Source organism: Taeniopygia guttata, chromosome Z (assembly GCF_048771995.1).
Source record: "Taeniopygia guttata chromosome Z, bTaeGut7.mat, whole genome shotgun sequence".
NCBI lineage: Eukaryota > Metazoa > Chordata > Aves > Passeriformes > Estrildidae > Taeniopygia > Taeniopygia guttata.
The window spans coordinates 13,123,195-13,144,255 of record NC_133063.1 but is presented as its reverse complement, the minus strand read 5'-3'; the positions used below and the strand labels follow the sequence as shown (position 1 = coordinate 13,144,255).

Sequence of the window (21,061 nt, the reverse complement as noted above, 5' to 3'; positions counted from 1 at the left end):
ACCCTGAAAGGTCTGCCTGCATTACGTCACAGAAGTACTGGTGCTGCTGAGATTTGTGGGCTAACACCAGGTACAAGAACCGAAATGAGGAAATTTATTTTGAAGTTCATTTCCCTCTGCTTTCTTTTGGTGAAGAGAACATTCAATATAGGAAGATAAGAATTTGATAAAAGATGAAAAGTATAGATTGGTACAAAGAAGGCTGTGACTTAAAGTGGACTTCTGTTATAGCAGTCTAAAATAACTGCACCAGATTCATCATAAATGCAAAATGTGTGAGTATATGAAGAAAGTATTTAAGTAGGCTGAAAAAGGAAATGGCAACAAATAACATGAATAAAAGAAAGAATAAACTGTGATCTTGGAGAAAGAACATGTTCCCTGAATGTTGGTTTGCTTTCAGTTTGGTTTTTTTTTTGTTTTTTTATTTTTCCACCCATAAATATACAAGCTGTAAGATTAAGAAAAAACAAGGTCAAACATGTTGCACAAGTCGCCTTTTTAACATGGGTGAGATTACTAAGATACTATTTGCTTTTGATTTGATGAGAAGTCAAAAGCTTATTGGTACCAGAACATGCATCATTTGCTGGTAACATTCAAATTCCATAGGGATTTTGAGGTGGAAAATGTATTCTGATAATTATTTTCATGTTATATGGGACATCCTAGATCTGTAAGATCAGTTCTTACCTGTGACAGTCAGCCAGGAGCACTGCCTTCATATCTGGTTTGAATTTCTGGTAGTTCAACTGTGAAATTGAGTCCAGGCAGCCTGGAACCTGGACTAAAGGCCAGAAGGACATTTGTAACCACATAAGCCAAAACTTCCCCAACAAGCACAAAGCCACAAAAAGGATTGTGCCTTTGTCTTCTCTGATCTTAGAAACTGTGAAAAGGTTAGGGAAATGAGTGTAAAAGACGCATAAAAAGATCTGAGAGCTACTGCCAGTGGAATACTGCCAGAAACTGTACTGGGAATATGGTCTCCCTCAAGCAAAATTTTGACATTTAGAAAATTCTTCTTGTTTGTTATTATGTATGCCCTCCCAGGATAAGGCTCCAGCTGCTTCAGATCCTGGCACCAGGTTGTTCATACTGCCACTTCTGGTGTTATAATTCTGTGTGTCAGAAATCCCAGTTCAGTTTCAATTTCACCAAATTTTTCCTGGTTTCTTTGCAATCCCCAGTCCCAGAAAATGATGAATACCTGAGGGCAAACTGCTTACAAGTAGCTCACAAAATTCCACTCTAGCTGAAAATACTGCCTTTGAGACTACAGTGAGAGGCACGATCAGCCACACAGATGAATCTCGAAAAAAGTTTTTGAGAATTCTGGGAAATATGAACACAGACAACTATTCTGGATTTGTTAGAGAAAAAATAACTTTCATGCTATTGAGAAATGAGAAGAAAGCCATGGCGAGTTTTCTGCTGTGTCATTTGAGTGTGAAGAATCCTATGCCCATGTATGGCCACCTTAGCCTCTCGACCCATACCAGTCTGACTATGTTAATCTTGTTTCCATGTAAACATAGCAGAAAACTTTAAGAAACTTACAATGATCACATAACTAATTTTATGTGGCAAGTACTCATGTAACAGCAAAAATAAGAGATTATTTGCTGCAGTTATAAATAGAAGGTCAGGTGGTCTTTTTTGTTTGTTTTCATTTGCTTTACCAGGAAGTAAACTGAAATTACTTTTTTTAATATGTATATACATGTATGTGCCTAGCAAAAGATTAAATGATAATAGCTTTTTCATATTTCTGCAGGCTAGAAAAATAATCAAGGCTTCTTAGTTATCCAAAAGGCAAAACAATCCCTTGAGGAAACACAGTAAACAATGTAATGACTTGTGAAAGCTATGATTTCAATGGATCATTTCCTTTTTGCCCGAACTGCTCTTTCATGACTACTCTTCTAAGCTTACCAATTTCAAGGTCGACTTTTTGCTAAATGTAGACAGCTGGCCTTCTGCATCATATTAGAATCTAGTCCTATGAGTATATACAGATATTACTTATTATACAGTGATTTCCCTACTAAATGCATTTTAAAGTTATTACTGTTATTACAGACTGTGAAAAAGGTAATACAGAATGAAGTCTGGGTAAGGAAAAAAAAAGTTTTCAAATATGAAAAGAACCTTATATCTAAATGTGGCCACAAGCCTAGAGGGGTAAGTGAAAAAAGCAGAGTCACACAGGAAAAAACTTATTGAACTATTTCTTTAAAATAAAAGAATCTTCATCCATCATTAAAAACCAATAGCAAAACAAACTCTCTTATGGCTTATTGTATTTTAGATTAGGTATGAGGCACACATAGTTAATAATCAAAGATCTTTTCCTCCTATTTCTACTGAATATTTACTTCCTAGCAAAATGCTAATGTATGGATGTGTTAAGCTTTGCGAAACTGTCCAAATAGTTACATTTTAGTAATTCAGAATAGTTTACCTCTAATAGCTCCATCTTGAAAAACAATAAAGCATTCACTTTTAAAAGAAGTTGAGGATATTTTTAGTACCAGATATATTCAGGAGCAATTATTTTTTAAAAAGGAAGAGCTGCCCTTTTGCCAACTAGTGTTCACTTTAGAATGCAGTACTCTTTTTAGCAATGTAAGGAGTCAAATATTTAATATTAAAAAAAATTTAAAAATATATTCAGTTAACAAGGTTATTATTTGTGGGAACACACTGAAGATCTAAAGAGATAAAACAGTATTATAAAAAAGGAATAAACAAAACAAAATCACATTCATTGTCCAGAATTCTTACGATGAATTAAGCTAAAATGCCTGTTTAAACTCTTTTTGTTTATTATTCAAAGCATGTTTATAAGACGTCTTGAACACTTTGGATATAAATATTGTTAAAATACATTGAAAGGCATGAGAATGGTCCACTGAATATCTTATTAACATCCTTTTGTGTAAAATGGGTTGGAATAAAAGGAGAAAAATCAAAATTATTTTTAAAAAACAGATGTATTTTTTCAGTTCTTTTTAATTCCAAATCAACCTGATCAGGTTTGATTTAAGGTACTTTACAATATTTAGGCTCGTGAATTCAAGATTACTACATCCTTCACCACAGTTTACATTTTGTGGTTGGTTCTTTTTTTGTTTGTTTATTTTTGAGCTTAATTAAAAACATCAATGGCTTTATTAACACACGTAAACTGCGGACATCCTGTTTCAGAATTAAAGGCATACAATAACCACAAAGGGTTCTGCTTGCCAGATATAAATCTATTATCCCTCCCAATAGCAGCAAAAGTGAAGATTCCACTTCATCCCTTCGTTCTATATTTAGAAACCAGGTGCACTTCAACATGAGGCAGCTTAATCCCTTTTAAAATGTTAGAAGTTGAAATATCAAGGCTTTCTGAAAACTGATTTATCAGTGAGCTCTTGCCAGTGTGTTTTTGACAATTTACGGTTTGGAGTCAATAGACACTTTTGATTTCCCATCAGAAAGACATTCATCTTTCTATTGCTCAAAGATCTAATATTAAAGAAAGACTTCAGCTGCTTTAAACTTAAAAATAAAGAGCACAACTTTTACTCATCGCTCAAAAAACAAGTAAACTATAATGCTGAAAGGAAATCTGATTGAATCTATTTATAAATTTTCTTAATAATTTTATTCAAGTATTAAAATTATTCTAACAATCTCTTTTAAAAATTCAGAATTTTCAATTTAATTTCACAGTATTACTTAAATAAACATCTTTCATCTAAAATGATGCTAAAAGAACAAAGCGTTATGTATCATATCTGTGTTAAAATTCCCAGCTTTGTGTTTCTCTTCTTGAAGCTTGCAACACTGAAGATCTTAATTGTGTACAGTTTTAAATCAATGCCTGATCAATGACACTAATTATGTACTTAAAATGCCATCTACATTTCAAAACTGTATTAGCTATACATGTAGTATCCTGCTCGCATAACATATTCAGTATGTTCATCATCATATTCATCTATTTTGTTACATATGAGAAATTTTAAAAGTTATTATTTCAAACTATCAACAAAAATCCATCCAAATTATTTAATGGGGAATAATATTTCTCCTATTCTTGGCCCTTATGAAGCAAAACATGCTGTTTCAGTCTTCGAAGTACTTTTTTTAATCGAACATTGCAGTAAAATGCTAGCCTAGCAAAGATGCTAATCATTTTAACTAAGTCCTTCCCATTTTTTCTGGACATGTAGTTTCTCATGGGTTTTTTTTAAATAATTATTTTTCACTGAATTCCCAGGTAATGGGCTCAAAATTCTGTTTTAGAATTCAGATCTTAAAAGGCCTTGTAGATCCCTATTGAACTTTCAGGTTCATTATAATATTTTGAGAAGCAATAATTAGCTTTGAATACAATAAATTACCTATCCAGAGACACATTTGTTAATGTAGGCAACAATTTAATAATTTGGATTTTACTTTGGGTTTTCATTTTGGTTTTTCCTTTAAACCAACTTCCTCAAACAGTATTATTTAAGGTTATATTTCTCTTTGCTTATCTTTCTGTCCCAAAACAGGGGAAATTAGCCTTTTGGTGATGATATTGTGAAATATACTCATAGCAATATAGAATTATCATGAATTGCAAAATATATTTTTTTTCTGTTCCTTTGAAGGTCATACTATTTATCAATGCCTCTTAATGTTGTTGTGCAAAGGGTACAGGGAATAATCTATGACCAAGACATCCTGCTAACCATGCATGCTTCAGGCAGACAGCAACCTTAGCATGAAGTGATACACAGGTATCTGATAACAGCACAATTTCTATTCAGATTAATTCTCTGCTGAAGGATTACAGAACACCTCAGCTAGAAAGTATGATAAATTAATTACAAACACTCAGTTTCTGACCTCAGAGTGTTAGCAGTTCTGACTTTTGCAACGACTATCACTGCATACATGCAATTGTGGCATGTTAAGTCATCGGAAAATAAAATACCCAAAACACCTAGAAAAAGTCTGAACTGATGCATGTGCATAAATAAATAGGGAACTCTTCATTTTCTTTCTAGACACAGTCATAATGAGACTAATACACAGTTGTACTTCAGTTCTCAGAGAATGAAATCCATACTAATATGTAGAATAAATGACTGTATAAAATGGAGAAGCTTCTATCCCCAAAACCAAACAACCCCATAAGCAACTCATCAAAGAACAACAGAAAATGTAATATTCTTATTCTTAAGAATAACAAAACAGCAGTAGTGCTGGTAGTGTAGATAAATTCACATACTGTATAAAGGACAATGTTTTTTTATACTCTAAAATACTGAAGATTGAGCAGCTTAATTTACTAATGATCTTTTAGTTTCATTTAATATGGTTCGTGAGCTATAATCTATAACTACCAATGTGATGCTCAGAAGAGACCACAAGAGAAAGGACATTAAAGAAATTATTTAGATTCTAGACTCCTCATGACACTATAATTTAATATTTTAAAACTGAAGAAACCTACAAAATCATACAAAGGACCTGGCATGCCATATTCATGGAAATTTTAAAACCCATAGGTGAAGGCTTTTTGGAGGATCCACATGTTCATAAATTATTTAACAGTAGAAAATTACTAATAAAAATATATTAAATCCTGCATATGATATAAATATTATTTTATGATAGATTATAATTTATTGATTCTTAAATGGTGTTATTACAGAAACTAAAATTTGTGTTAAACTTACAAAAGAATTCTTAATTTTCATAAAGAATAATGAAGGAAATGAAGAGGTAGGCAAAAAAAGTCTTCAAAAAAAGGTACATCCATTAGGGACTTAAAAATATTTATAAAAATTTCTACTGAATTAATCCAAATTAGTTCTGCCCACTCTACCATACTATTGATCATCACACCATGAAATAAAAAAAAAACCCCAAACCTAAAAATACTTTACCGCTTCTAATTTTGCATAAGCATCCTACTGATGTAGTTATTTGAATTTTTTCTACTGCTTTAAGCCAATCGGAGGAATTTTGGAAACAACTCCCTTGAGAGTGAAGGAAATCATAAAGTCAAGTACACAAAGTTGCCTGGCAAGTTAATACAGCCAAAGCTCAACCATCGCAGTTTTTTGTGATATTTGTACCAGGAGCAATGACTGGAATTAATTCCATCATGGAACAGGATGTTAGTATGCTGTTTTATTCTTCTCCATAGAGCTTAAACCTTTGTTATATGCTCATCCAATTATCTACATCAAAATAATTTGTTACAACCTTTCTGGTTAGAAGTTGAGGAACTGCAACGGGGAAATTTATTGAAGAATGATAGACGTCATTGTTCACTGAAAATCTCAAGAAAATAGAGCAACAAGTATATTTTTGGTTTATTTTACACTCATTTTCATGACCTAGCACTAATTTCTTTGTCTAACTCTTTATATGCAGCAGGTGGTAATTGAAAATTATTCTTCTGGAATATAAATTATTCCTGTTTTGGGATATAAGACTGCTAGACAGAAACTGCTGTTTTTCATCTGGCCCAAAGAGCAGTGAAATTTATCAAAACAGCTAAGCAATAGAAATTCATTGTGAATTTCACTTCAAAAGTCCACAGCAGGAGTAGTTTGGGACAGAAAGTTTTAAAAATGTGAATGGAAAGGGTATTATGTGTACAGAAATACATTTTGCTAACCGAGTGTTATTATCTAATAGATCTGTGTATTTCAATTATTTTTATTATTACATCTGTCTTTGAAAATAAAATCCTGTTGATAAACAGAAATTAAAAAGCTGAGACAAGTCAAAGTCACTTTTCACCAGAAAATTCTACTTTATATATTAGTCAACTAAATATGATGAGTCTGATATTTCCCACAGACATGTTTCAAGACTGTCTGATGTACTTTCAGCTCTTATCTGATGTAGCTTAGGTCATGATTTTCTGTCTCTTTGAGATACCTAAAGATATAGATTATAATGCAATATATAAAACTTCATAAAGATTACAACAGTATTTATATTAATTATCTGCCTATATGATACTGAGGGAAAAAATGACTAGGAGATTCATTAGAGTAACACTATTTTGAAAAGCTTTGAGATTAGTCTAGGAATCCTAAGTTTTCCATTCAGCCAGTTGAGTATGGTGCTGACACTGCAGTATGCCCAGGATGATGAAAGGGTCTCCTACAAAAGACAGCTGGTCCTTAAAGAAATCTGTTATAAATGAGACATCAAAAGACAGATCCCTTGTACAAGTAAAGTCTCAGAACTTTTTGTAGGGGTGTGGCAGGAAGAATGTTTTCTATTTTTATAGCATTCTCCTTTGAAACTGAAAATGCCCTAATTCTCTAAAAATTGGAACTTATGACACTCAGCCTTACTTTGCACTACAGCTGAAATTAGTCATTATTACATGACATAGAAAATTTTATACTTTTTAAATTCAGGAATACTTCCAATATCTGGCTTCATCCCATCTAGCAATTGGTGCTTTTTAGGTTTTTAGAAAAAAATATTTCAGTTCCTTTACCCTTGGCCCAAACATACAAGAGAAAAAAGAAGAAAATCAGATTCATCATCATTTATCATCTATTTTTCCATCCTTCAAAAAATTAAAGGAGGCATGACCTTAAATTCTTTGTTACTGCAAAGCAATCCTGGAAGTCAAATTCTATTTTGACTCTCTAAAGGATATCATGATACAAAGACTGGATAAAATTCAGACTTTTTCTAGGATTTTAAAAGTATATTATTTAGAACTATCTAAAGCCAGAGAAAAATAGCTATACCCAGATTGCTATTTTTTATTCTATTAATTTTAACAAAAAGGGTAATAGACATGAGTTGCAGCAAACTTTATTTTTGAAGTCAACTTTTATTTGATCTTGTTCTCAGGCCTGTTCAAGGTTGCTTGTAAGAGTATTTGAATACTGTAGTTTAACACAAGTTGTTGGAAAACTGTTTTTTTCTTTAACTTGATGTTAACTTGTTGACTTGATGTTTTCTTTAACTACTAATTGCTAGAATTCATTTATCCATTTTGAACTACTTAGTGTGAGTTCTCAAAATTTATTTTTTCTCTTCCCATAGCTATATTTCAGGTAAAACGAGTCCCAAACAATTTCAAGAATGAAGTACCCTTATTAACATTTTTACTTCTTCTGTACATTTCACCATGGATTTTGTTATTCCAATGATGAAACACATGAAATAGCTGTCTAAAACCTCTTTTTATGCTTTGTTATGCTTAAATGCATTTTGATGACAAGTCTGGAATTAGGTTTTTTGAAATAACTGTACAAATATTCCAGCTCCTCATAAATTTTCATGAAAGCACAATGGGCTGCAAATATTACAAATATTAGTGAATCTTTGATCCTTATTTACTCACTCTGCTTAAATGCAGTTTAGTTCCTTCTTTCTTTCTATCTTTCTGGTTTTTTCCTTTTTTTGTCACTTTGTTTCTCGCCCCAACATCCCAACATTTGCAATATCAAAATCACACCATATACACATATTAATAGAACATGTAGCAAAGCAAAAGCAGCACAAATTCAAATTTTGACATTTAGGCTTCAAATTCTACCTTTATAAGGCTGATATACTCCTGAGTATTTTTTTAAATTGTGTGCATACAATATATGCATATGCAACACCATATGGAACTTTCCTATATGCCTATACAATTTTTAAGGTGTCTAATAACCTTATTAAAAACCTCTACTTCAGAAAAAGTAAAGCTGTAAAATGGTATTAAAAACAATTTTGTAATTAATATACTGAGAGATCCATAGTAATGTTCTTACTGAAAGATATAACTATTGTAATAACTACAGGAAAGAAACCAACGAAAGAAAACCAGATATTGATTTCTTCCTCAGAAACTGCATGGCCCTGGACTTTCACTGGACAACAGCACATCATTTGGTCCTTTATGAAGAAATCACAGTAGAAGTTCTTATTGTTTTTTGTTTAAAAACAAGCGACTGAGATTGTTACTTTTTGCCTTTTTCCTAATATATACATGCATGAACATGAAAATGTGTCATGATGTTAGATGGTTCAGCTTAGATTTGCTGTTTGTTTATAAAAAACATAATGGTTAACATCAGTTTCCTTTTCTTATTCCTTGTATTAAAGTAAAATATCAGCTTAATGAATTTTATTTACATACTGTTAAAATGGAGAGGGTAAGTTTTTCCTAGTTATCCTTTGGTAACATACAATCCTAGCTGCAATTAAGTTTTTTTTAGTTTGTCTGTCATTTTATTTTAATTTTTAACATTACATTATGAAGGTTAAACTGCTTTCTATAAAAACTCATGAAAATTGACTTTCCTCTTGTGTAAGAAATGTTTTAACTTTAGCTGTTGACTTGATGTTTAACTGTTGACTGGAGGTTTTCTTTAACTACTGATTGCTAGAATTCATTTATTAATTTTGACCTACTTAGTGTGAGTTCTCAAAAAGTGGCTAAAGTATACTGTTTTATAAAAAGAAAAATAAGTATAGAGTTTACAATACCATATTGAATAAATGATCCTTTAAATATTCTGTGTCACAAAAAAAATGTGATAAAAGCATAGGATATTCAGTGCAATGGTAAGGTAAAGGTAATGAAAAAGGCAAAGAAGTTCTATATATACACCAGAGGGAAAAAAAATTAGACCTGCTGTTAAGGCATTCAAAATTTCAGGCTGATTTTGAAAAACTGACAGGGTAAACTGACAGCATAATTAAAATACATGGATTTCTTCCCACTTCAGGGAAAGAGAAAGCTGTAAGCCAGTGTTTTTGGCTACTTAACAACTTCTATATTCAATTTTCTTCTGTCATATTTAGATCAATTAATCATGTGTGAATATGGAGTAAGATAATCACAGCCAAATCCTTTTCCAGCTTATTTCGCTGTCCAAATATCAAAGCTACTCCAATGATATGTGCACTCTTGTAGAACAACTGTCTTCTGATTTTTTTTCTTGCAAGGTTTCAGAAGTTCATTAATTCAAAAGAAGGCCTGTGTTCTTGGGTATAAAGACTCGTGGTATGGTGATTCATAGTGCAATTAATGTATCTTTTCCAAGAATATTTGAATGGTGAATTACAGAGTATGTACAACCAGCTTGACAGGGCACTGCAGACAAAACCAGAAAATGCTGAGCTCAACAATGACACAACCTCCTCTCCATGTGGTAAAGGGCTCTTTCACAGATCATGGCTGAGAGATAATACACCAAGAATTTGCAAATAGAGCAAACTCTCTGTAGTGCCAGAATTCAACTGACTACTCATATTGTAGATTATTGGCAATGAGAGGCTAGAAACACATCCTTATTGGTCCTGGTTAGGTATTGGCATTTAAATTCCCATCACTACCCCAGGCAGACATGCTCTAAATGCTGTCTGCTTTTTCATCTCCTTTGGGATGCCTCAGTTCACCCTATAAAGAGGTACACTTTATCTTTGTTCTTTTCCCTTTTTGTTTCATTTACTCTCTCATGGATAGATACATAAAAAGAGAGCATCTCCCCTGAACATGTTTTGTATCACCTATTCCCACTGGCATAGGAAACTAGCCTAGAATTTCAACCAGACTTTCCGCATCCAGAATTTTAGTATACCATTCTGTGGTAAAGTATAACACTATATCGAAAATAGAAGTCCTTTTTTTCTGTTTGCTTGTGCACTTTTGTTGGTTTGGTTTTGGTTTTTGTTTGCTTTGTTTTTTTTTTTGGTTTGGATATTTGTTTGCTAGAGAAGAAGCTAAGCAGGAATTGCTAATTTAGTTCAATTCCCAAATTAATCTCAGCCACAGCTTTGTAGAATTCCTATTTAGTAAGTATGACTTCGGCTCTTTCCTCTAAAAACTTAATAACTCACCCTGTTAAAGTACTTATTTATATTATATATTAAGGAGTATTTATATTGTATATTTAGGTATATTGATTACTTATTTCTTCATAATTGCTTTTATTCACTATTTCACCAATCTTCATTTCATTATGCATTTCATCATTAATGATTTGTGCTTATTTCCATATAATCGACAAAAGTGTTGAACAAAGCTGGCCTGGAAACTTTGAGTTTCCTTTGAACTTCTCTGAAAACACCTTTATATACTAATGATAAACACATTATGAGATCGACCAGCTAGATCTTAATGCATTTATATTGAACCACACTGATATGGTGCTCTTATTTAAAATGAAAAATTAATAAAAAATTAGGCCAAAAGTCAAACTCTACTTATATTAAATCCCTGCATTTTATGTCTGCTAACTTCAAATAATTAAATCAAGAGTTTAAAAAATTATTTTTCCATTAAAAATTTTCAACTGCTTTTAGTGCTTGGGGTTTTTTTACTTAATTCTTTCTATTTAATTTTTCTATCTAATTTTCCATTATTGAAAGCAAAGCTGATGTCAGAGTAAGTACTTTAAAAGTTAGCAGAAATATTCGTTAGCTGTGCCTGAGTATTGAGTATCTGAAAACTTCAGGGAATCAACGAACTAGTAATAATTAAAACTCTGAAGAACATTTAATGAGTTATTCCTGGATGTTATCACTTTCCCTAACTGCTAATGGATTGGAAATTTTTTTTGTCATCAAGGAGTTCAACCACATTATCTTTTTCTATACAGAAAGAAAGCTGAAACATATTCTCAGTTGGCTGTTTTACTAATCATTCTCTGCTGTTATCCTTTTTATTAGATCTTCACATAAAGTACATACTCTATTTTTAGGCTTAAGTTTTCTTTCCTCAATCTCTTTAACTTTTCCTGTTGATTTTCTACATATAGTAAACACCAATCTACATAGTTAAAGAACCATTTCAGTTCAACTTCCCACATTTCTGATAAATTTCCTGCTATTTTTTAACTTTCCATTGCCAGCTGAAACAGTGTGGGTGTATATGCATATTTAGTTTATTTCTTTATTGATGAATGACAACATTTTGACTCTCATGTAACCTGTGTAAAAACACTCAACTTTTTTCTGTCTAAAATACATTCAATTTTCCCTAACTTTAGCATTTTAAGACCTAAGCATATTATTGTATTGGAACCACAATCTGCTTGTCCTAAATGAATGTTCGGAAGTCACAATCACACGGAGACACTAACTTTGGCTGAAAAAAAAGAGATGTTATTATTCAAAGTGGAGAATTATTTATATTAAATACAAACTCAAATTCAGGTAACACACAATTTTTTTAAACTCTTATGATGTGTTCATTGCTTCCATAAAATCACTGACAGTACACATCATATTTTCCTAGTAACAATTTTTTTTCCCAGTCTTTATGGTTTAGCAATAATTTTTTGTGTGCCTAAATGTTTTTATTTATGCATGTATAATGACTAGCTTTGTTCCATCCAAATAAAACTTTAATGCATATACATCTAGAAATATAATCAGGTTTTGCACAGGAAATTCACAAAAAAAAAGAGTTAAACACAAATTCAATGTAGAAAATGTATTCCTGGCTCCATAGCAAGTACTGAGTCTCTATTTTCACTGAAAAACAAAGCATAAAATAAAAATTAAAACAAATATCATTAAAATGAATTTACTGAAGACTGAAGACATTTTCATCTCACCTCATCTACACTCTTCCATAAAATGATGTCTGAATGAACCAGAAGGTATCTAGCCAAACAATCTTGTCACATTGTTAAACAATGACAAATAAACAAGGCATTCAAACCTGTACTCTGTTCAGTACTGTGAACCTGAAGTACGCAGAATGAGAATGTAGACAGTCATAATCTTCTAATAAAGCTACCTGCTGTTTTGTACCTACATGAGTTTGAATTATACCAGATGTAAGCTTATAAGCATTTCTAATATGTGCATACAGTACAGGGCATAGTGAAAGAAAACTTTAAATCTAAGAAAAGACATTTTAACATGGGACAAATAACTTCATAGCACATGAAGAGAGCCAAATGGAAAAAGCTTTCAAACATATATTTTTAAGGAAGACCAATACAAAGATGCTAACTTTGGTAATAATACATGTATTATTTGAAATTCTAAGATCATATATTACTTCAAACTAAGGGAATTCCTTCCAGGATATATAATTTCCACTGATATCACAACTTCATTCAAAACAGAAGCTCATGCTTATCAGGTACTCTAGGTTAATAAAATAGATTGGGGTATTCCTTCTTCACTACAGTGATTCTATCAGACATTGCAAATATTCCAGTAAATCATGAAGGTTCAATGACAGAAATTATTTTGGCAGGACAAAATATCCTTAAGATTTATTTTATTTACCTCTCAATTAAATAAATTACTGCAAAATATAACAATGGACTACATGAGGGAAACTGTATGTATTTCAATTCTCTAAGTAACCACAACTAATACTGTGGCTGAATTATTAACAGCTAGATTTTGACCTACAACACAATATTTAAGTGATGTTTCCTAGGACAGCATCTTTGAAACAGTTTATTCATCATATTCCTCTTAGGTAATATTTAAATAGAAGTCAGTATCCATAGATGCTGCTGCTTCAATAAACCCACAGGGCAGCTCCAGCCACTGAGGGCTCATGTTGTCAAACAGCTTACCAAAGGGTGGGAAGTTGAGATTCATAACTTCCTTGAGCTGAGCCTACTCTGTCGTTCATGGCTGGTATACAAATACCAGACAAGAATTATTTGAAACAGTAACATATGCTCTTGAGTATCTAAACTGTTCTCATTTCAACCCAGAATTAACAATTGACCAATAAAATTCACTCACCCTCTCTTCGATTAAGCCTTGCAAATCCAGGGCTGTGGCTGCTAGACAGCTCTGATGAGCTACTGAATGATGACTGAGGCAAAGCAGGCACCAGCTGATCATCACAATTATCTGCAAATGAAAAATATCACATTCAGGTTAATCAGAAAGAACTGCTTACTGGAACTGTAACTGCATCTGAGAGCAGCATATCCCTAAGTATTTCCTCTTGCTGTATTATGTGTAGAAGCATCAGCACCAAGGCACAGGTTTTGGGTTTTTTTATCCAATATTCATGAGACTACCAGATAATAATTTATCATGTTATTTAACTAACTAGTTTTACCCACTTCTAACTTAAATTCTGAGATCATATCAAGAAATAGTTCACTGTCCACTCACTATGATTTACATGAATAGCAAGTGATACATTCAATACTCTGTTGCAGCCCCAACCTACAACCTCACCACATATTATTTATTTATTTTTTACCTGATGCCAGCACAGGTCCTTGCAATCACTTTTAATGTGCAATCACATTTAATACAGCTGTTTTTTTTAAAAAAAAGTTATAAAGCCAAGCAAACGGAATGAAATTAAATAAAAAAGTAATCTCATCCCTTTTAAGCACAGTAAACATGACAAAGTGGAAAAGTTTTTGCTTTGAAAATTGTATATGCATTTGATACAGACACAGCAAAATAATCATTATCTCACAATTATTAGTATGCAAGTCCCAACATCATAACGAATAAAACCTGAGTGTTTCAGAAAAAGAAGATTTAACTGCAGCTCACAATCAATTGTGCAGAAACAAGCAAACATTAATCAATACTCTAGCTTTAAAAGCCTCTCCAGCTGAATTACTATACAGGATATGTGTTCATTCTCCATTTAAATTTTAAATGTATCAATTGAGAATCAATATCTGATCTAGTTTAGCTGAAAGAAAATTAACTTTAAAAGACTCAAGTGCAGCAAGTCCTTCTCTAACTATACTGGGACTAGCATCTGTTCTTTAGAGAAAGAGAAAATTATGTCAAATTTTAGTCTTTATGAAGTGTTTATTTTCAGGACAATCACAATCTTTAGATGCAACTAATAAATGATAAATCATAGGTGAATTCTTCTTTTCCAACCTTCTATTTGTCTACCAGGATTCACAGTCAAAACCCATAAATATTAATGAATACAAAATCTTTTCCTTACCTTAATTAATAATTTATTAATTGTTTCTGCTAAGTAATTATAGATAATTCTAATTAATCACAGACTTTAATATGAATGTCCAAGGGGATTTTTGATCACATCCAAAAATGTTGGTTTGGTTTTGTTTAATTTAGTTCTTTGAGGAAAGCTCTTTCTAAAGAAAAGGCCTAGTAGTGGCCTTGACTGTTAGAGTTGGAAGTTCTATCTTGAATCCCATAAATAATATCCATTCACAACAAACAATAAGATTTATTGCTTGCTCTTGATAAAGTCACGTATGCCACATGCTACCAAGTTCAGAGTACTTGTCTCCTGAAAAAAAAATAAAATTATTCTTACTTTCAGAACTTTATTTCCTATTCTAGGTTTGCACAATAAAAAGGCAAAAATTTATAACTACTCTTTAGTGTTTAACTACAATTTTTTCACTTCATTATCCACAGATTAGATTTGCAATGTTGAAAGAAACTGTTCTACTTGGGACAAATTGTCCAACTGGTAAGCACAAAAAAGAAAAGAAATGAAGGTCTTAGGAGTAAATGTATTGCACTGGTAAGTCTTAGAAAAGGATTTCATTAGTGAAAGATTTCTTCACAGCACAGAAAATAGAAAGAATTTATTAGTCATAAATTGCATTATAAAGAGAAGAATAGGATGATGCTGTGCTTCACACAGAGAGCTACGTACACTGCTGATTCAAGGGAATACTTCTAGTGTCATTGATCCTTTTTTCTACTGCCAAAGCCTACACTGTAAGTCCAGATACCAAGATGACTATTAAGAGGAGAAAATAAAAGGCATTTTTACTCAAATCTATCTGCATTATATACAATCACAGACCCACAGAATCACAAAACAGCTTGAGTTAGAAAAGACCTTTAAGGTCATCTAGTCCAACCCCCTGCCATAAGCTGGGACACCTGAACCAGACCAGATTTCCCAGAGCCCCATCCAACCTGATCTACAATGTTTCTGGGTGTGCAGCATCTACAGCCTCTCTGGGCAAACAGCTCTAGTGTTTTGCCATGCCCATCATAAAAAATTTCTTCCTTGTAACTCATCTAAATCTACCTTCTTTTGTTTCAAAACCATTTTCCCTTGTTCTATTGCTACAGAATTTTTTATTAAGTACTGAAAGGGCCACGATAAGGTCTCCACAGCAGCTTCTCTTCTACAGACTGAACAATCCCAACTCTCTCAGCCTTTCTTTATAGGAGAGCTTCTGCTCCATCCCTCTGAACATTTTTTCAGCCCTCATGTGGACCAGCTCACAGGTCCATATCTTCCCTGTGCTCAAAATTGCAGAGCTACTTGCAACAGAATGTCTCATCTCTCTCAAATGCCTCGTATTTTAAATATTGATCTTCTTGTGAGAGGTGGCATGTGTTATGAAATGAATCATCAGGAATGAGAGCTTGCCATTAATACATAGAAGCACTAGTAGATAAACAACAGCAGGCACACTACTTTTAAATCACCCCTGGGTATAACTCTTCACAAATTTCAATTCAAAATAAACCAAAAAAAAAAGCTACATTTCCACTGGATAGATGATACATCTGCCTTTGTAATGTTAGCTTCTGCCAAATACATTTTTCACCTTTTTTCTTTTTAATGTACATGTTGGAAAGGAATCAATGGTACTGAATTATTCTACCCAGATGGCCTAATACATGTATATTTGTGAGACACACATATTGCTTTGAGATATTCCCAGAAGAATTCTATGAGCACTTAGCATTTATCATATAATAGTTTATGTCAAACTAGATTTATAATAGAAAGGCAAATAAAATTTTGAATATTAAAAAGAGGTATTATCCAAAATCCACCAGTGATATGGCTTTTTGCCTTTTGCACGATACAAGAAATGAGCAATGTGTCACAAATAGATATACACTGAATAATTATACATTTATTTTACAACAGCCACTATGTATTATTTCATGAAAATGACTTCATATGAACTTCTGCTTTATTGCTTAGCACATGTAGCTTAAAACATATTCTTGTGGCAACTTCCATTGTGCAGTTTAAGTCAAAATTCAGTATGAATTCCAGAGTCAAATCAAAACACTTTGTAGAAATTGTCAAAAACCAGATGGTTAGTATGAACTTGTTTCTCAATGTAAGTTGAAAAAAAAAAGAAATAGTCTCTACAGGGTGACAATTTTGTATGCTTTCATTTGCATTGGAAGACATTCGACATGATGGAAACACTGTTTGAATTCAGTGCTTTCTTACATGCTAACAGTGACTTTTCTTTTCTCTTGGACAGCCTTCCACTGTTCAACAGAACATATCTCACTGCTGAGGGCAGCTGAAGGTCTTTCTAGTGATATTTCACACAGCTTCTCTAAGCTAAAGGAATATTTAAGTAGACTACTCTAACCTGAGATTTAAAAGAAGGCATTTTAGTTAAAAGTTGTCCATCCTATAGCACTTATTGCATTTTTTGTGATAAATATATATTTTTAAATAATACAGATGAATACCAAAAGCCTAGGTTTCTTTAAGATGCACAGAAATCTGGTAACAAATAAGGTTTTGTGAAAGGAAAAAATATATAAACAACTTACATATTATCTGTTATCCAAGAAAAGTTATTCAAGTTATATAAGGCATGCTTTTCCATGTACCATAGTTCCAGTGTGAATTTAATCAAATTTATAAAACAACTGAGGCATTTTAAAGGAATAAAACTCTAAAGTGATGAATGAATAAAGTATACCTATCATGTCTCTTCCAGATCCAAAAAATATCCCATTATGCATACTCAGAGTAAGCCAAGAAACTTTTAATACACAGGTACTATAAATTACATAGATCATGCCATATGAACTACAACAAGGAGTTTAAATAGGATATCATCTTATAATAATAACAGTTACAATAACAATATTAACAGTTATGATGACTATGTTTATAACACTGTGGTTGAACAAATAAATTTTGTTTCTTCAATCAAAGTAGCTTCTTGCTGAAATAAAAATTGTAATAAAAATAGCAGAATACTGAGACAACCTGAGATTTATTTATTCAGAATGCATAGGTGTAATTTTTAGTTTCCATGTAGTGAAAAAAGTCTGATTTCACTTTCAGTCATAAACCTTCTCTTTTCTATGAAAACTTAAAAAATATATGGCACTGATTTTACTTTAAATGGAACAGTTTCTTTGTCTGAATTACCAGCTTGGTCCACAATAATGACTAACAGATTTTAATGCTTTTCAATTTGAGTGCAAATTTACTCTTAATAAGTAAATATCAACGTCCAGTGCCTAGCTACTACAAGTTGTTGTGAAAAATGTTCTGTTCATAATAATCTGAAAAGAACATGCATTACATTGTTGCATTGACTTTACTCATGACATATCTTAACTCAAACTAAAATGTCCCAACCCAAGTGCATACACAAATTAACATATTGTAATTTCACTTATTTTACTTTTTAATGGAATTATTTTCACCTATTATATTGTTGTATGGACCTTTTTTTTCCTTAAAATTCAATTTACTCCAAACTTCCTCAATCAACAGGAACTACCAACTCCTTAATTAAGTATTAAACTTCTAATAAGGCAGGACAGAAGTAGCATAGGAGGAAAAAAAAAGATTTTTATGTTTGACTTCCCTAAAAACCTATCAAGTTCTTTGGTCGTATGAAGGACTCAAAGAAAATATTGAGTACCCAAAGAGCAAAGCAATAATTTAACATTAAACAAAACAAAACAAACAAACAAAAAAAAAATTGTTCCAGTAAATCACATGAAAACAAAACAAGAGTAAAAAAGAAATTAAAGAAAGTTTTGCAATTTTTTCTCAAGTAGGGAAAACTAAATACCTAATCATCAGATAAGCAGAACAGCTAAAAAAAAACTAGGAATGCAGTCACAGTGGAACAGAATAGAAGAGGCAATAGCTCTGGGCGTCTCTCAGAAGTGTAATAATGTTCATCTTTCTCATGCAGGTAAGCCCTAAGAAGGATCAACTGTGCTATCAAATTTTAATAAATTAATGTCTATGATGAAAAATCTCATGAAAAAGAATGAGGATCATAACAATAAAGCACTTGTCATACTGTAGCAGCAAGATTAGTGCTTCCTAAAACCTAAAAGAAGGTGCCACAAAACCTGCCCTCCAACAGGTATTTAATAAATCTTTGGTTCTGTCATGTGCACTTCAATGTTTCTTTTCCCAATACTGTGAAGACCAAATATTCTATTTTTTCAAAAAAAGAGAGTTTATTTTCCCCAGAAGTGAGCACCTATGTAATTTTACCAAAAAAAAAATTTAAGTATGTTAATTGTGGTAATTTAGTCTTTTGTCAGTGTGCAGGCTTGTAATTACTTCCAAAAGGTTCACTGAATTTAATGAGTTTCCTGTGACACAGATAAAAAGACATTTCCCCTATCCTTGTTTTCTTGAGAGGTATCGACCATTATGCTGGTCCCAGTCTTAGTGAAATCTTCATCAATAGGAGAAAGGAGAAGAAGTTGACAGATTTACAGACCATTAAACCTTCAGTTTCAGGCCTTCTAGCTACACAATATGCAATGTCACTTAGCAGAACCCAGCCTGCTTCCTGTTCAGGGATAAATTATCTTTGTTTAGGGAGCCTAAGAACTTCTTTATCTCAGGTCTACTGCTGGCTATTTGTAGCTAGAAGCTTAAAAACAACTCACTAAGAAAGTTGCACAGTTTCATTCATGCACTTTGGAAGCCACCAGGCCTTTCCATTCTTTGGTTCAGTTTATGGAACATATTAGACATTTCTGCATAATTACATTTCAACTGCATGTAGTAGCCAAATATGTTCCTAATGCCTCGCCTCACTAAGCTTTTCTCCTGTTTATTTATTTGAAAGATGTTAACCTTTCAAGCTGAAATTTTACTTATGAGTAGCTCAGGCTGGTGTTCCTAATTTATTTTTTTATTTAAACACAAGTTTTCATCAATAGATTTCACTTATTCCTTGGAGACAGTGGAGAGAGAAGGTAGGGAGCTGACCGCCCAAGATGAAAAAAGGTTTTTGGATTTCAAAATATTTTCTCTGCAAAGTAAAGACTTTATCAAGGAGATAAACCGCATGGCAGGGTTGATGATTTTCTTGAACTTGAAACAAAGTCTTCCAGTTTTCTCATACTCTTTTCCAGATAGCAACTGACAAATTCAGCACAGAATTCTGACACATAGCAGTCAACTGTTCCTTCTATATTCATCAGGCATGTGATTTTTACTTTAATAAAATGCATTAAATGCCTTTCCTTCCTTTTAAGGAGCCATCCCTTTTCACAATTGCAGCTATTTCATACCAACAAGAAATCAAGAATAGCTAGTGAGTACAAAAAGCCAAATTTTCTCTGTGTTCACAGACAACTGTGGTGCTCACCAGGGACATGAAAGATGTTTTGTGACTGAACACAGTGAACTTAAAAAGACAAACCAGAAGGAATAAGATAAACACTGCAGTCATATAGATCAGATAGATCAGAATTTAATTATACAGGAATGTAAGGGATACAAAAAAATGTTTCCCTACAGACATTTGCAAAGATTCACACCTTGCAATATATCTTCAATTGCTGGCATGGTTGTTATGTAGCTGGAAATTATGTTTTCCTTAGGTATCAATTTCTTTATTTTTACTTCTTTGTTTTTATCTGATTACATGATATTTTTGTTCCATATATTAGGGAAAGGGAGCATGAAAATCACAAAAGTTCTGAAAATCCATAAGCAATTAAATAAAGGACTTACTTCCTTGTTCTTAGTACTCAGAAACCAGCCACAAGTCAGAAACTCTACTACTACTAACAGACACTAAAGAAACATTAATAATAACCAAATTAACTCACTCCTGATTTTCTTGGTCTTTTCCAGAAACCTTCAGACAATTATTCAATGCAAGGCAAGTACTATTACTAAAACTTAACTCTTAATTCCTATTACCCTTTGAAACCAGAAAAGTTTTTATAATAATTTCCAAGATGATTATATAAAGGCTGTATTTTTTCATAGACTCCAATTACATTTTTTATTTGTGAATTTAGTAGTGAAAAAGCATATGATTCAATAAAACATTAGACTAGGACAAATTAGACCTGAGAGGTGATGGGAGAAATGGAT

At 32.4% G+C, this 21,061-nt stretch overlaps 1 protein-coding gene across 1 annotated transcript in view; it reads right to left on the bottom strand.

The window, feature by feature from the left end:
• Nucleotides 1–21,061, bottom strand: part of CNTNAP4 (contactin associated protein family member 4) — a 207,867-nt gene that overhangs the window by 148,567 nt on the left and 38,239 nt on the right. Inside the window, exon 2 of the mRNA XM_002190986.7 lies at nucleotides 13,744–13,854. Within this exon, the coding sequence (XP_002191022.6) occupies nucleotides 13,744–13,854 (111 nt within the window). The remainder of the gene's footprint in view (nucleotides 1–13,743; nucleotides 13,855–21,061) is intronic.